A 16,386-nucleotide genomic window follows, 5' to 3' on the forward strand; every position below is an offset into this window, starting at 1 on the left:
AAGTAATTGTACACAACCAGATTCATACACAAGGTGTATTTGCATTATAAGACGCACTGTCAATTTTTTTATTTAATGATTTTAAGTGCACATATAGTCCGAAAAGTACGCTACTTACGTCCATGTTCTCTCCTGCCATTTAAAATCAAACATGTACACCAACTCTTCATTGGTGTACATGAACCTGCGTTTTTCTACCTTTGTTTTCTCAATGAATTCTCCACGTTATTCAATAACAAGTCCCCTCTGGAGATATGGGCAACTGCAAACACACCACCTGAAACATACCTGAAACATAACCACAGATTGTTTGAAAATGTATTTAACCCTTATGCCCTCCTCGGGCATTTTTGTACATTTTTTTCAACTTTTTTTTTTCATTTGGTGATCATTTTGGCTATGTTGCAGCTAGTGGCATGAATTTTTGCAGAAAATCTGCTTTTTCATTACATTTTTGAAATCTATTGTCTTTTACTCTTACACGTCATTCATACTCTCTGGATGCATTTTGCACCCTCTGGACACCTTCGTGGCAAAAATGTACACGCACCAAAAAACTGCTCTTAAATCATTATACATCAATATTTTTTTTTGCTTTTTTTTTCATAAATCACTTAATCAATTTCAGACCTACTCAAAACTACCAAACATTAAATAATTTTCAGAATTTTAACCCTTTAAATGACAGTTTAATTATTTGAATTATTGCATTTTGTTTTGCAAAAAAACACGAAAAATGTATTATTTTCCATAAAACAAACAGTGGACAGATGGGGAATTGGTGGTAATTACAGTCTTGGATATGTCAAAGATTAGCAACAAAATTGTTTTGATTGCATTATTATTTTTTATGTAGTGCCAGATTTCAAATTTTGCACCCTCTGGACACCTTCGTGGCAAAAATGTACACGCACAAAATCAGCAATAAAATCCTCATATGTCAATATTTTTTTTTGCTTTTTTTTTCATACATCACTTAATCAACTTCAGCCCTGATCAAAATGATCAAATATTCAATAATTTACAGGATTTTAACCCTTTAAATGACGGTTTAATTACATTAATTATTAATTATTCATTAAAAACCCCACAAAAATTTAATTATTTTCCATATAATAAATAGTAGATGGATGGGGCATTGGTGGAAATAAGAGTCTTGGATATGTCAAAGATTAGCAACAAAATTTATTTGATTGAATTATTACTTTTTATGTAGTGCCAAATACTCCCTCTGGACACCTTCATGGCCAAAAATGCCCCATTGACTTCCATTGAAACCACATTTTTTTATCTCACTGCAATTACAGTATAAAACCATGCATTCTGAAATGTTAGTATTTCATTTTGAAGAAAAGTAGTGATATTTGACATTTTTACTGTATTCCATTAGATTCAACAATTTTCCCATTTTAGGCTGATGAATTAAATTCTTGTAATTTTGCCAGTTATATTATGGAGCCATGTGACTAACAGGGGACCCCCTAGAGTGTGTGTGTGTGTGTGTGTGCAATCAGTTTAGAAAGAAAGAACACTTTTGTTGGCATTGCTGTCACAAATGTACAATGGAATTAGAATTCTGAATTTGCTCCTAAAAGTTTAGCTTAGTTCCTTTCAAGCAGACCAGCAGGCCCTGCAGCATGTGACCTGGTGCTCTCTACAAATACACCTGTTACACTTGATGCAGGTGGTAGAGGACCTCTTCTTTAGGCCTGTGCACAACCAGCACACACCTCTCTTTCTGGTGGCAGTAGTGCCAATGGCAGTATCAGTTGTTTCTGTATGAGCAGCAACAGGGGCCTGTAAATCCACCACCATGGCAGCAGCAGCTGCTGTACGTGGAGGGTGCCGTCTCCGCACAATTTCTGAGGACACCATGGATTTCCCCAGCTCCTCTAAGAACAGCCTCCGTCTGTATGTTCTTTGCTGGTTCCAGGAGGGAACCACAGCAGTGAACAGCACGAAAGCATTGAAGGCGGAGATATCGATGCAATTGAAGAAGAGGACAAGAGGCCACCGGGAGGTCCGCCTCCTACAGCTGTAGGTGCTGACCACCTACGAACAAACAAGAACAAAAAAATATATATATAAATAAATAAATACTTATCCTCATCATTCACAAGTATTTTATATAATTCATTCTTTATGTAAATGCAATAAATATATCTAATGAATGATAAACAATCATAATAAATACATATTTATCTCAAACACAAACATGAAATCAGTGAGAATAAATAAAATCTGGAATCAGTTCATAAAGTAATAAAAGCATATAATCACATACCTTGTCAAGGTTGTCCACGCCACCCTTGCAGTGATTGTAGTCAATGATGATTTGTGGTTTCTGCTTCTCATCCTGATGTACAGCTGGCTCCCGGTGTTTCGTGCTCAAAAGGAGGACATTTCTTCCCCGCCTCGGGATGTAGCTCACTGCTGCGGTGGTGTTTGTGAATGCAAAAAGAGATGAGAAGACAGCTCTCCCCTTTGTCTGCTTCAATCTGGGGGGAAGCTCAGGCTTATTTGCTCTGATGGTCCCTACCAGAGCCACCTTCTTCCTCAGAAGCTCCTGGGCAAGTGAGTAGGAAGTGAAAAAATTGTCACAAGTAACTGTGACACCCTTGAGCCCCTCAGTCATATCCAGGATGACTCTCTTTCCCTGGCCCATTTCTGGAGCTCCACCAGCGGGTTTTCCAGTATACACCTGGCACCTCCAGGCATATGATGTGGCGACGTCTGTGGTAACCCAGATTTTTAGCCCATACTTCGCTGGCTTGCTGGGCATATACTGCCGGAATTTGCAGCGGCCTCTGAAAGGTACAAGCTGCTCATCGACGCAGATGTTCTCCCCTGGATTAAAAAGGAGTGGGAGACGCTGCACCCATTTGTCCCACATATTACGGAAAGCAGAAAGCTTGTCCTCTTTGTGTCGGCAAGGACGGGTGAGTCGATCATCGAATCGGAGGCTGGCACTTATCAATTGAAATCGTTTGTGGGACATGGTGGCTCTGAAGACTGGTCTCCCATTCTGGTCATCCCACAGGCTGCGGGTAGATTCTCCTTTGGACCGGTACACACCTGCCAGAATGAGAAGTCCCATGTATGCTCTAATCTCTGTTTCATCTACATCACTCCATCCTGACACCGAACGCCTCCCATGCAGGTTTGTCATTTGTAAAATCAGCTGGATCATGTCAGGAGTGAAGAAAAGGTCAAAAGAAGATGCCACATCATGGATTCTGGTTATGGCATATCTTGTGGGCCCTGCAATCATGCCACTGGGTGCCTGAATGTAGCGCAGTGTCTTGGAATGAGATGGAGACCAAACTTGCCCATTTTTCGCTGTCCACTCACTGTTAAGATGGGCAGGATCCTCAATGTCCTCTTCACTTTCAGAGGAAGGGTCAGAGGCACTCTCAGAAATGGAGGACTCCAGTGACCATTCTGTGTTAGACTCCGCGTCGAAGCTTGTGTCTTCTTCAGAGGATTCCTGCAGCTCGGTTGTAGATAAAGGCTGCATGACCATTTCTAATGCTTCCTCTGTACTAAAATGTCTCTTCATTTTTCCTGCAGGTCTTTCTCCTTCTCTGCTCTCTATGAAATGACCCCTCAGCCAAACTGCACGTTTATCTTTGGCTGTGAAAGCAGCCAGGTGCATAAACATACTAATAGTTTTTTTGTTGTTGTTTTTGATTACATCAAAGGCAAGAGGCCATGATTTTACTCAATCACCTCTTCAAAGACATCCATCAAAGGTGACCTTTTTTCACCCCAAAAATATCAGTGTGTGCTTACAGATTCACACACACACTCTCATTATCTCTCTCTTTCTCACAGGCCCACACACACACACACACACACACACACACACACTCTAGGGGGTCCCCTGTTAGTCACATGGCTCCATAATATAACTGGCAAAATTACAAGAATTTAATTCATCAGCCTAAAATGGGAAAATTGTTGAATCTAATGGAATACAGTAAAAATGTCAAATATCACTACTTTTCTTCAAAATGAAATACTAACATTTCAGAATGCATGGTTTTATACTGTAATTGCAGTGAGATAAAAAAAATGTGGTTTCAATGGAAGTCAATGGGGCATTTTTGGCCATGAAGGTGTCCAGAGGGAGTATTTGGCACTACATAAAAAGTAATAATTCAATCAAATAAATTTTGTTGCTAATCTTTGACATATCCAAGACTCTTATTTCCACCAATGCCCCATCCATCTACTATTTATTATATGGAAAATAATTAAATTTTTGTGGGTTTTTTAATGAATAATTAATAATTAATGTAATTAAACCGTCATTTAAAGGGTTAAAATCCTGTAAATTATTGAATATTTGATCATTCTGATCAGGGCTGAAGTTGATTAAGTGATGTATGAAAAAAAAAGCAAAAAAAAATATTGACATATGAGGATTTTATTGCTGATTTTGTGCGTGTACATTTTTGCCACGAAGGTGTCCAGAGGGTGCAAAATTTGAAATCTGGCACTACATAAAAAATAATAATGCAATCAAAACAATTTTGTTGCTAATCTTTGACATATCCAAGACTGTAATTACCACCAATTCCCCATCTGTCCACTGTTTGTTTTATGGAAAATAATACATTTTTCGTGTTTTTTTGCAAAACAAAAAGCAATAATTCAAATAATTAAACTGTCATTTAAAGGGTTAAAATCCTGAAAATTATTTAATGTTTGGTAGTTTTGAGTAGGTCTGAAATTGATTAAGTGATTTATGAAAAAAAAGCAGAAAAAAGAATTAATGTATAATGATTTAAGAGCAGTTTTTTGGTGCGTGTACATTTTTGCCACGAAGGTGTCCAGAGGGTGCAAAATTTGAGGAGGGCATGAGGGTTAACCAACTTTTTTTGCAGTTATATAAGCAATCCATTGTGTCACTTGACACAACTTTCACTTGAGTAAAATGTAATGCACTGTAAATGGTTGCCTCCTACATATTATCTGAGGTAATTGATCTTGCCTTCGGAAATGTCAACAGTTAGTTGTCTAAATGTGCAGCTGCTGTTTAGAGCCCCGTTCTTTATAGCAACGGTAATAAATCTAAACTCATTCACTTTATATTTTAAGAAATACAAGTAAAATGATAACTCTATTTTATACCCTTAGTTTAGATAATTTTGTAACCTGTATCAGGCTAAGCTATTTTATTAATTTATTTGCTTGTTTTAAGCACATATTACAGATCAAAAAAAGCTATTTTTCTAATGGTGGAGCAAGCAATACATACAGCACATATCATTAAATGTTTATGTTTATAGTGAACCTATAACCATAAACACACACAGTTCCAGTATTACAGTGTATAATAATACTAGTAACCCTGTTAGATATGGACCGGGGGCTGTATGTATCCCTGCGGTAATCTGCACTGACTCAGTAACTTTACATTACTAGCACAACTCCAGTGGCTACTTAACCCCCGTTACCATGGAGAACAGCACGAGCGCTGTTGGAACGCGGTTCGACGTCACGGCTGTAAACAGCTGAACCCGAGCACGGAGCGCTGCAGCCGGTAACCGAGCCGAGCCGAGCCCGCGAATATTACTATATGTATTATATTATATTAATGATTAATTATAAGACTGTATGTTTTTATTAACTGTGCTGGAGAGGAAATCAGCGGAGCTACAGCGCTGTGAAGCTACAGACCCCAGATCAGCGCAGGTTCTACACGCCAGCACGAGCTCTGTACACAACTCTACAGGTAGATAGTGAGCGCTAGCTGGGTTAACAGCTTACCTAGCCAGGAGTCACAGAGTTAATATCACCATAGCGGACACTAAGAAAAGATACAGTAAAACGAAATATTTAATATTCACAATCTTTAAATGGTTTATAATCACTGAAATAAACAGGATGCTAGTTCAGATGCACACTGTTAGAGGAGTGAATCAGAGTGAATCTGAGTGTTTCAGGTCTGAAAGGGGTTCCAAATGTATTGCTTAATGGCTGCCAGGGTTTTACTAAGTGATTGTCAACTGTGAACTGATTAGTTTGTTTTAATAAAAAAGGCTTCAATCACAGCACACCTTTCACAACAAAATATACTTGTTTACTTCTGTTTCTCTGGGATTGAGCTCCTTAATAATTGTTCACACAGACTGGTTAGATCTGTTACTATTGTTACCTATTCAGAGTCTCTAACTAAACAGACTCTAACCAGTCTTGCTAACCACAGATTTCTCTTTCTATCATTTTTGTTTTTCTTCTGTGTGTTTTTGTGCCGGAGCCCCAGCTCTGCAGTGAACAGTCAGATCTGTGGTTGGGTCGTCTGAAGACTGTTCACACAGACTGGTAAGCTCTGTTACCATTGTTACTTAGTCAAACTCTAACGAAACAGATTCTAACCGCACATATACTATAACCAGTCTCGCTAATCACATATTTCTCGTTTTATTGTTCTTTTTTATTCTTCTGTGTGTATTTGTGCCGGAGCCCCAGCTCTCCAGTAAACAGTCAGATCTGTGGTTGGGTCATCTGAAGACTGTTCACTAAAACTGGTAAGCTCTGTTACCATTGTTACCTAATCAGACTCTCCAACTAAACAGATTCTAACCACATATATACTCTAACCTGTCTCACTCACCACATATTTCTCTTTCTGTAATTTTTGTTCTTTTTCTGTGTGAATTTGTGCCGGAGCCCCAGCTCTCCAGTAAACAGTCAGATCTGTGGTTGTGTCATCTGAAGACTGTTCATTAAAACTGGTAAGCTCTGTTACCATTGTTACTTAATCAAACTCTAACAAAACAGATTCTAACCACACATATACTATAACCAGTCTCGCTAATCACATATTTCTCTTTTTATTGTTCTTTTTTATTCTTCTGTGTGTTTTTGTGACGGAGCCCCAGCTCTGCAGTAAACAGTCAGATCTGTGGTTGGGTCGCCTGAAGACTGTTCATTAAAACTGGTAAGCTCTGTTACCATTGTTACTTAATCAAACTCTAACGAAACAGATTCTAACCGTGCATATACTATAACCAGTCTTGCTAACCGCATAATTTCTTTTTTATTGTTCTTTTTTATTCTTCTGTGTGTATTTGTGACGGAGCCCCAGCTCTGCAGTAAACAGTCAGATCTGTGGTTGGGTCGTCTGAAGACTGTTCACTAAAACTGGTAAGCTCTGTTACCATTGTTACCTAATCAGACTCTTCAACTAAACATATTCTAACCACATATATACTCTAACCAGTATCGCTAACCACAGATTTCTCTTTCTGTCATATTTGTTATTTTTTCTGTGTGTATTTGTGACTGAGCCCCAGCTCTGCAGTGAACACTCAGATCTGTGGTTGGGTCGTCTGAAGACTGTTCACAAAAGCTGGTAAGCTCTGTTACCATTGTTACCTAATCAGACTCTCCAACTAAACAGATTCTAACCGTGCATATACTATAACCAGTCCCGCTAATCACATATTTCTCTTTTTATTGTTCTTTTTTATTCTTCTGTGTGTATTTGTGACGGAGCCCCAGCTGTGCAGGAAAGAGTCAGATCTGTGATTGGGCGATCTGAAGACTGTTCACTAAAACTGGTAAGCTCTGTTACCGTTGTTACCTAATCAGACTCTCCAAACAGATTCTAACCACAAAACCAGTCTCACTAACCACAGATTTCTAATGTTACTATTGTTGCCTATATTCCAACCAGTCTCTGTAAACACTGATTTCTCTTTCTGTCTTTTTTATTTTAGATTTTTCTGTGCCAATTTGTTAGATCTGTGATTAGATCAGTTAGATCTGTGGTTGGGTCGTCTGAAGACTGTTCACAAAAACTGGTAAGCTTTTGAAGTATAGCAGCTTGAATATTTTCTTTTTATTTCTCTTCACTAATGTATGTAACCATTCTTCTAGGTAGACTTCTCCTATGGCTGTGTATGTCTATAGCATGTTTAAGTGTTTCCAGATGTATACCATAAGACCTTATTTAAGCAGGTCCCCAAGTCCGGAGGGAGAGAGAGCAGGAACATCAAATTGGGCTACATGTCTCTCCAGGGCTGGCCTAGGACCACCTTGAAGATATTGTCTTAGTCTTTGTAATAAAAAATTGTATTGTAGGCAGTGTCTGCAGCGTCTTCTTCCTAATCTTCAAGCATCTTCACAGCAAAGAGACAGCAATAAACAACACTTTTCCTCTGTGTGTATTTGTGACGTCCACTGGCACTTTTCTTCAACGCATGTCGCCATACCGGATCTCGCGGCTCGCCGTGTCTGTGATGTTTTAATTCAATTAAAGCAACAGATGTAGTTAATCATAAGTTTAATATTTTACATTTTTAGTAAACCTCACTGGCTGGGCGATATGGAAAAAAATCTTATCAAGATATAGTTTTCCATATCAGCCGATATCGATATGTATCACAATATAAATCAAATCACTTTCTGTTACATTTAAAGATTTCTTTTTACTTATAAGTGACACGTGTATGGCCCTTAAACCCTATAAACCAAATAAAATGCAATAGCACTTGGATTTTTAATAATTTTTTTATTACATTTTTAACCAAAGGATTATTCCCCTCCCTGAATGCAGGCAGCTGGATCTTGATTTAGTTTTAGTCTTTTGACTAAAATGTATAATAGTTTATTTACATTTTAGTCTAGTTTAAGTCTAATAAATTTTGGTCATATAAAAAGTATGTATTACACATGTTTTACTGTTTTTCTATTTTATATTTGTTGTTATTTTGAGATTATTTATTGCTATTGTTTATTAAAATAATAGCCTTTAAGTTTTTTTTGCATTTAAATTATGCTACATTTAAATATTTTAAAGCTAGTGACCTGTAATGGAGGTGGGAGGAATAAAGTCAAGTTTCTGAAATGATGCACTTCTACTGCAGTACAGAGTTATACTAACATTACTGGCTTTCAGTAGACTACACTTACATTACTTAACAAGTGTATTTAAAACTCATTCAGTTCAGTAACTGATCGCATGCTGCGCCTGTTCGCAGCGCTACTTAAACGGGAAATAGAAAATAAAGTTTATGCTTATTATAGCTATCGCGATGTATAATTTCCTTGATAACTATCGATATCGTTTTATCTCCCAGCACTAACCTCACTGTGATTTATAGTTCTATAAATCCATATTTCACCATTTTTAATTTTTTCTGTGGTTAAGAGGCACCTGTGTGTGTGAACTCGCAGCCTCCTCTACCCGTCGGATTCATTTAAATAAAGTGTAGCTCTGCTGAACTTTTTTGCCGGAGGGCGGGGCTGCTTCATTGCAAAGCAACCCAGCACGCACCGCGGTCTGCGGCGGCTCTCTCCATTGAAATGAATGAGATGCGTCAAGGCTTAAGTGCCAGTGGACGCACACCGTGCGGCACCGCCCACTGCCTTGCTCTCACTAGCAGGAGGGTCAGTAGGTGTAGCCCCGCCTACTGTTCATTCATGTATTTGCCTGCTGGTGAAGTTAAAAATAAGAAAGGAATTGGAAAAAAATAAATCAGCAGAGAGTGCTAATCTTTATTTGCGTTTGCCTTTTTATTTTGGCACTTAAAGAGCCACTAAACCCTAATCTATATTTTTTTCCATTTATAGCTGAAATGTGTTCCTTTTAAAGTAATAAAACATACCAGACCTGCTTAAATTTTTTAGGAACCTTTCCTAACCTTCAGAAAACGCATTTATAATGATTATTTCTGCCTCTGCAGTGCCCTCACAGGTTCAACTTTCATTACTTTTGTATGTATAATATGCAGAACAGTCAATCAATGATACAGCCCTGGTATTTACCCTGGTGAACAGCGCAGAGCTAGCTAGCGTTAGCTAGCTATATAAACCCCACAGGCTGCTGCTGTCTCGGAGAATCTCACTGTTCCTATAAGCTGTGGCCGTACTGCGGGAAACGTTCGGATGAGTGAGTGAGTGGGTTCTTTCAAAGTCATTTTCTGTGACTCGTTTACTGCTTCATTTCTCAGTATTCATTTCTGAAGTATAATCCTATGTTTATCCAGTGCGAGTTCTCCATGTGTGTGTGTGTTTATACAAGTTTGCAAGTATAATGTGCATTATGCCAGTGCCAGTTGGAATAGGATGAATCAGTTCAGCTGTATCAGTTTGATCAACTAGCTCAAAGTCCTGAGGAGCCAGCGTTAGCACCAGAGAATGGTGAACAGCCAGTGGGAGAGGTGTCAGAATGGTAGGGAATTTCCTAAAACCACGACTGCTGTAAAGTTTATAATTATCTGTACAGCAAAAAAACATCAGATCAGATGTTTGCCCCAACTGCAAACATCACTGCGGTGCCCCTCCCAAAGTACCATGCCCATTTTTTTTTTCAGCATTTTTCAAAACTGAGCCAGGAGTGGAGTCAGTTGATATCATTGAGGGCGACACCTGATGTGTAAGGACGTGAGCAGACCAATATAAACTTTATGGACATTTTATCGCAAGGATAAAGTTAGCTTCTTATTTACCATCATCTTATTTGGATTTCCGTTCCACCTTAAATGCTTGCTGCATAATTCTTGCCTAATACTCGTAACCTAGCTGATTATCCCATTATCTGATTAGCCAGGTCCATAAAAACTAGTTGAACTGATTGGATTACTGACAAACTCACTGTGATATTTTAAATTCAAAATTAATCCATACAAGACAACCTATATAGAAGAAAAATACAAACAAAATAATCAGTAAAATGATGAATACATTTATTGTGGAAATCATGTGTTTTTATTTCTTATAATGTTTATCCTTTTGAGGATGACGAGGAGAATGACAGTGGAGATCACACTTTTTCCAAATTAAAATTGGATCCACATATTCCTATAAAATTTTAAATAAGTTTATAATACAGATGCTCATATCGCTGTAAGTAAATACTTGATAAAAGGACTTATAGAATAGCATGGCAAAACACATCGACGAGACAAACATGAAAAGCTTAACACTTACTTGCTGCTTTAGATCATCTTTAAAACATTGAAAAACAATGGTGGGTAATGTACAGATAAAAAATAGAATCTAAAAAAATGTTTACATTCCTCTCCATCCCAAAATATATATAAATAAAACAATTATTCAACAAATATAAAAAAAAAAACAGTTGGAAGAATTTGCAAATAAACACAGGGATCTAAAGGCAAACGCTTGGTTTTGTCTTCATGTGAGTACACGAGTGAGGACTTTATTATGTACAAAAACAAGTTCCCGTTCACTGCATTAAATTCAGTATCTATGGAGAGAGGAGGGGTCAAGTGCATAGAGTGTGATCATACAAAGCCAGAGCAAAAGGATCCACAGACTAAAAATAAAAATATAATCAACTCAAATGGGGCGGAAAACCAGGTACCAGAAGCGCTGAAAGGAACTGTCCTTATTTGTCATTATTTGAAATTAGCATAGTCTGAGAAGATATCCACAAAATCTTGAACCACTTTGTAACAGAAGTCATACTGTTCCTGAAAAAAGAAAAAATGAGAGAAAAGGACACAATGAGTCATAGTATAATATGGCTTGTTAAATACAGAAGGAGAGAGTGAGTTTTATACAGTTTATCACTTTTATGTGCAGTGCCTTGAAAAAGTATTCATACTTTTACCCACTTTTTTTAAAGATATGTAATTATGTAATAAACAAAAACAAAGCTGAAAGTAAATGTGAAGTGAAAAGATGGTACATAATCTGATTTATTTCAAATAAAAACTTGCATGCATTTGAATTCAGATCCCTGTACTCTGATAAATAAAATGTAGTACAATCAATTCAGTTCAGACACCTAATTAGTAAATAGAGTCCACCTGTATGTATTTTTTTCAATACAGCCTTCTGCGAATGCCTCAAAAAATGTTTTAGTGAACATAATTGATCAAACAGCATCGTGAAAACATCAGATATGTCAGAGATAAAACATCAGATATGTCAGAGATAAAGCAGCAAGAAGGCCCATGGTCAATCTAAAGAAGCTGCAGAGATTCACGGCTCTGGTGGCAGAATCTACCCACAGGACAACTGTTAGTCATGTACTCCACAAATCTGGCCTTTATGGAAGAGTTGCAAAAAAGCCATTTTTGAATGCAAGCATTAAGAAGCCATGTAAGGAACACAGCAACACGTGAAAGTATAACTTTTTGGCCTAAATGCAAAACACTATGTTTTGTGGTTGAAACCCAACATTGCACATCATCCTAAAAAACACCACCCCCAAAGGGAAGAATGTAAAAAAAAATTAGCGTATAGATTCTGGGGGAGACATATCCCAAAACACCTGCAAATTTAATTACAGCTAAAGGTGGTCCTACAAAGTATTGACTTGCGCAGCGCTGAGATTGAGATTTTTTATGGTGTTTATTTTTATTTTTTTAACTATGTATCTTTTTCCTGGCTTCTTTGTATTGGTCTATCATAGAGTTGCACGGTGTACCGAAGGTTCGATTCTTTTTCGATACTACGTCATCACAAACGATTCGGTTCTTTAGCGTTCGATGCTTTCGATACTGTATATAGCCCAGTCACTAGCTTCAAATGAGTCAAATTAGTAGGCGCGATTTGATTCAGTTCATAAGAAAACTGATTCACACCGCAGCAGTCGGTGTGGCAGGATTCAGATAAACTTAGTGTTCTGAACAAATGAATCGATTCACGCGCAAGCCAGCAGAGCAGCAGCGAGTGTAGAATGGCGACGGCTAAAATAACAGATGTCTCTCGTCCGCGACTTGTGGACAAAACGGGCGCGAGGAGTGAAGTGTGGGAAAATAGTCTGAGATGTAGGCATCTGTTTTTTATTTATATTTTTATTTTTAAATAAAATAACGAAAACTGAAAGTGAAACTAAACTACTTTATTTATTAGCGCTGTTTTCACTCCCGCAGTTGTACAGCGGGGGGTGTTGTGCCGATTCTGTCCGCGAAGCGGGAGTCGGATTCAGTAGCGGATTCGGCACAAGCGCGGAGGCACCTCGTGGCGGTGTTAGTTGTAAGCGCTCGCGCTAGCCGCAAAATACGACAGAAAACACTGAGGGAGCTGCAGAATTATGTGTGGGACTAGAATATGAGCACGAGGAGATAAAAGAGAACCTTTACCTGTGAGTAGCTCACACACCAGAACAAGCAAATCTCTCTCTCTCTCACTCTCGCTGTGTCTCTCTCTGTCTCTCTCTGTCTCTCTCTCTCACTCTCGCTGTGTCTCTTTCTCTGTTTCTCTCTCTCTCGCACGTGAACGCCTCCGCGTTTGACCTGCAGCACTGTGTTTAGCTGTTCTTAAAAATCATTTTAATTAAATAATAGTTCTATGCTTCTATGTTACAGTGTTATTTAACATAATAGCAGACAAGCACCCTGATCTCTACAAAGAGCTGAGAAGTCGACAGGTTAGTGGAGTTAGTCAAGATACACTCTGTCTGTAGCTTTACTAAGATTTACTAGCGACTGCTTATTAAAAACGGTAAACGGTTGATTAATAAAACGGAGCAGTGAGTGTTAAAATGAACATAACATTGTAATGTTCTTCTGTCTCTTTATTTTCCTTATTCAGAACTTAACTTCTGCCCGCCCGTCAGGTTCACATAGTCAGGCTACCATTACCTCTGGTTTTAGTTTTAGTTTTTAGGAAGTGTTTAGATAATTATGTTATAGTTAAGGTTATAATAACGAAACTTGTTTTTTGTTCAAATGTTTCATTTTAGAATAAAAACATTTGCACCTATTGTTCAGTGTTCAATCCAGTTCAGTCAAAAATAAACATTTTATGTTCAGATATTTTTATTGTTTTTTTTTTCTTCCAAGTATCGTTTTGGTATCGAGAATCGTGATACTACAGTTGGTATTGGTATCGAAGTCAAAATTTTGGTATCGTGACAACCCTAGTCTATCACATGCAGTCCAAATAAAATACATGTATGTCTGTGGGTGAAAAAGAAAAATGTTAAGAAGTTTAAGGTGTATGAATCTTTTTTCAAGGCTCTCTATTTGTGTCTCAATCAATTATTAAATCAGTCATACACACAGTACTGTCTAACTTCTATCTGTGGTTGCTATGGTGTTACGAAATCGCTTAATGGTTAGTACGGTGTTTCTAGGTGGTTGCTTGATGGGCAGTTTTTTTTGTTATCTGGTTGCTATGATATGATGTTGCTATGTGGTATCTGTACTGTCTTCTTACCACAGTTTGGACCATGTGTGGTCTCTGGTTGCGTAAACTCTTCACAGTCTGGAATACGTCCAGCAGCCCCTCAGCTTTGACCCGCTCCAGGATGTTACTGAGAGAAATGAAGGTTCCGGTCCGGCCCGCACCAGCACTGATTAAAACAACACGAAAACATTACTTTCATTCACACCTGAGCAGCACACAATCAATCAGGAGTATTATCACTGATGTTATTTTAATCTGCTATATAAGTGTTGTAATATATCATCAGAGGAACAATGTTTAATATGTTTAATACAGCATATCTTTCTTAATCATATACAGCTCTGGAAAATTTAAGAGACCACTTCAGTTTGTGAATCAGTTTTTCTGATTTTACTATTTATAGGTATATGTTTGAGTAAAATTAACATTGTTGTTTTATTCTATAAACTTCGGACAACATTTCTCCAAAAATGCAAATAAAAATATATAATTTAGACCATTTATTTGCAGAAAAATGAGAAATAGCTGAAATAACAAAAAAGATGCAGAACTTTCAGACCTTAAATAATGCAAAGAAAACAAGTTTATATTCATAAAGCTGTAAGAATTCCGAAATCAATATTTGATGGAATAATTCTGGTTTTTAATCAAAGTTTTCATGCATTTTGGCATGTTCTCCTCCACCAGTCTTACACACTGCTTTTGGATAACTTTATGCCTTTACTCCTGGTGCAAAAATACAAGCAGTTCAGCTTGGTTTGATGGCTTGTGATCATCCTTCTTCCTCTTGATTATATTCCAGAGGTTTTCAATTTGGTAAAATCAAGTAAAAACATCATCATCATTAAGTGGTCTCTTATTTTTTTCAGAGCTGTATTTTCTATTAAGACATGTTTAAAGTACTAGACACCCAGACCCAGTGCTCTATATTCTACATTTTTGTACTTGAGTATTGCAAGTAGTTTATTGTAAAATGTAGTAAGCACTGAAGTACTGAAAGTACACAAGTGTTGTGTTGTGTAGTTATTACAGAATAAGGTCAAAAGTTTGAATATAATATTTATATTATTTTGAGTGTTTGGGCTAAAGGACACTCACAATTCCTTTGGCTGTAGCCTCTCTAAATAAACTTAACCAAAAGAGAGGCTGTTAGGATATTTTAACAAATTCAGCATAAAAGGTTTAGTGGTCTTAAGCACAGGTGGAACCCAGCCACACCTTCCTCTCTTAAAAAAAACATGGACTGTAAATTAATTTGTGAAGAGTTCCCAGGAGGGATGAGTGTCATTTTATAAAAAAAAAAAACATAATCATTTAGATTCAAATCAGACACACAGGCTATTATTTACTATTAGTATGTACTATTTAAAAAAAACCCTGAAGCTTCGTTATATGGTCTATTTTAAAAAGCTTTTTCAGGGCATCTGCCCACACTGAGCAATGAAATAGCCTTTATTCTTTTACATGAATCTGAGTATGGCCCTTTATTTAAAAAAAACAAACCCAAAATCCATGACTGACTGACTCACTGGTTGGCCACACACACAGGTATGCAGACACACACACACACGGGCATGCACACACAGGAGGTATCAGGAGTGGGGCAACACGTCAGACAACAGCAGAATGAAGAGCGCTGTTTAATTGTGCATGCGCACATGTGCGTGCTCAGCGGAGAGAACGTAGATTATCATTGCGGTGCCTGAGCCCCTTAAAAGGACTGGTAATGCCCCTGGTAACAAGTAACACATAAAAAATATATCAGAGTAATGTAAAGTAAAGTACAGATACAGCATTTTAATACTTAAGTACAGTAGTTAAGTAACTGTACTTTGTTAATACACAGCTCTGCTTCTAATGTAGATATTTTTGTGTATCTATGCTGGAAGATGTTTTTGGGGATTTGTTTTATACTCTCTGGATATATAACATAGAGAAGTTATATTACATTAGAAGAATGTGAGAATGTGAATGCGTGTGTACCTGCAGTGCACCACTATGGGGTGGTTGCCAGATTGCTGCTGTTGTCTCTGCACTGCGGCGATAAGATCAATCATCCCCTTTCCGTCTGACGGGATTCCGATCTCTGGCCAGCCATGGAAGTGAAAATGCCTGACCAGGCGGGTTTGCTTCTCCTAAACATAAAACACATGATGATTAAAGTGATCAATCAAAAAAATGCACACAGATTCTACTGGTTTGTAGAAACACATACCTTATATATAGTTGTTGGACTTTTTATCAGAAACACAGATAAGTTAATAGGTG

The 16,386-nt window shown here is 37.6% G+C and overlaps 2 protein-coding genes and 1 long non-coding RNA gene across 6 annotated transcripts in view; 1 reads left to right on the forward strand and 2 right to left on the reverse strand.

Annotated features, from left to right (window-relative positions):
• Positions 1 to 1,230: 1,230 nt before the first annotated feature.
• On the reverse strand, positions 1,231 to 3,851 carry LOC125781130 (piggyBac transposable element-derived protein 4-like). The gene is made up of 2 exons (XM_049464268.1): positions 2,285 to 3,851; positions 1,231 to 2,052 (listed from the first exon to the last, which is right to left on the reverse strand). Exons 1-2 carry the CDS (start codon positions 3,659 to 3,661, stop codon positions 1,612 to 1,614), a joined length of 1,818 nt encoding a protein of 605 aa, XP_049320225.1. The 5' UTR covers positions 3,662 to 3,851; the 3' UTR covers positions 1,231 to 1,611.
• A 2,896-nt stretch (positions 3,852 to 6,747) lies between these two features.
• On the forward strand, positions 6,748 to 8,093 carry LOC125781086 (uncharacterized). Of its 3 annotated transcripts, none has more exons than XR_007424183.1 (4): positions 6,748 to 7,363; positions 7,507 to 7,571; positions 7,731 to 7,814; positions 7,891 to 8,093. It is a non-coding gene; the product is annotated as an uncharacterized LOC125781086 (long non-coding RNA). The 3 variants fall into 3 exon arrangements; XR_007424184.1 differs by having other exon boundaries at positions 7,513 to 7,571; XR_007424182.1 differs by lacking the exon at positions 6,748 to 7,363 and having other exon boundaries at positions 7,370 to 7,571.
• Positions 8,094 to 10,679: 2,586 nt separating this feature from the next.
• ptpreb (protein tyrosine phosphatase receptor type Eb) overlaps positions 10,680 to 16,386 on the reverse strand; it is a 58,947-nt gene continuing 53,240 nt past the window's right edge. For both annotated transcript variants that reach the window (XM_049463954.1, XM_049463955.1), the window contains 3 exons: positions 16,102 to 16,253; positions 14,149 to 14,284; positions 10,680 to 11,450 (listed from right to left, as the gene is read on the reverse strand). In XM_049463954.1, coding sequence (XP_049319911.1) covers positions 11,376 to 11,450; positions 14,149 to 14,284; positions 16,102 to 16,253 — 363 coding nt within the window. In that variant the 3' untranslated portion in view covers positions 10,680 to 11,375. The remainder of the gene's footprint in view (positions 11,451 to 14,148; positions 14,285 to 16,101; positions 16,254 to 16,386) is intronic.

The sequence above is a fragment of the Astyanax mexicanus genome, chromosome 14 (assembly GCF_023375975.1).
Source record: "Astyanax mexicanus isolate ESR-SI-001 chromosome 14, AstMex3_surface, whole genome shotgun sequence".
Lineage (NCBI taxonomy): Eukaryota > Metazoa > Chordata > Actinopteri > Characiformes > Acestrorhamphidae > Astyanax > Astyanax mexicanus.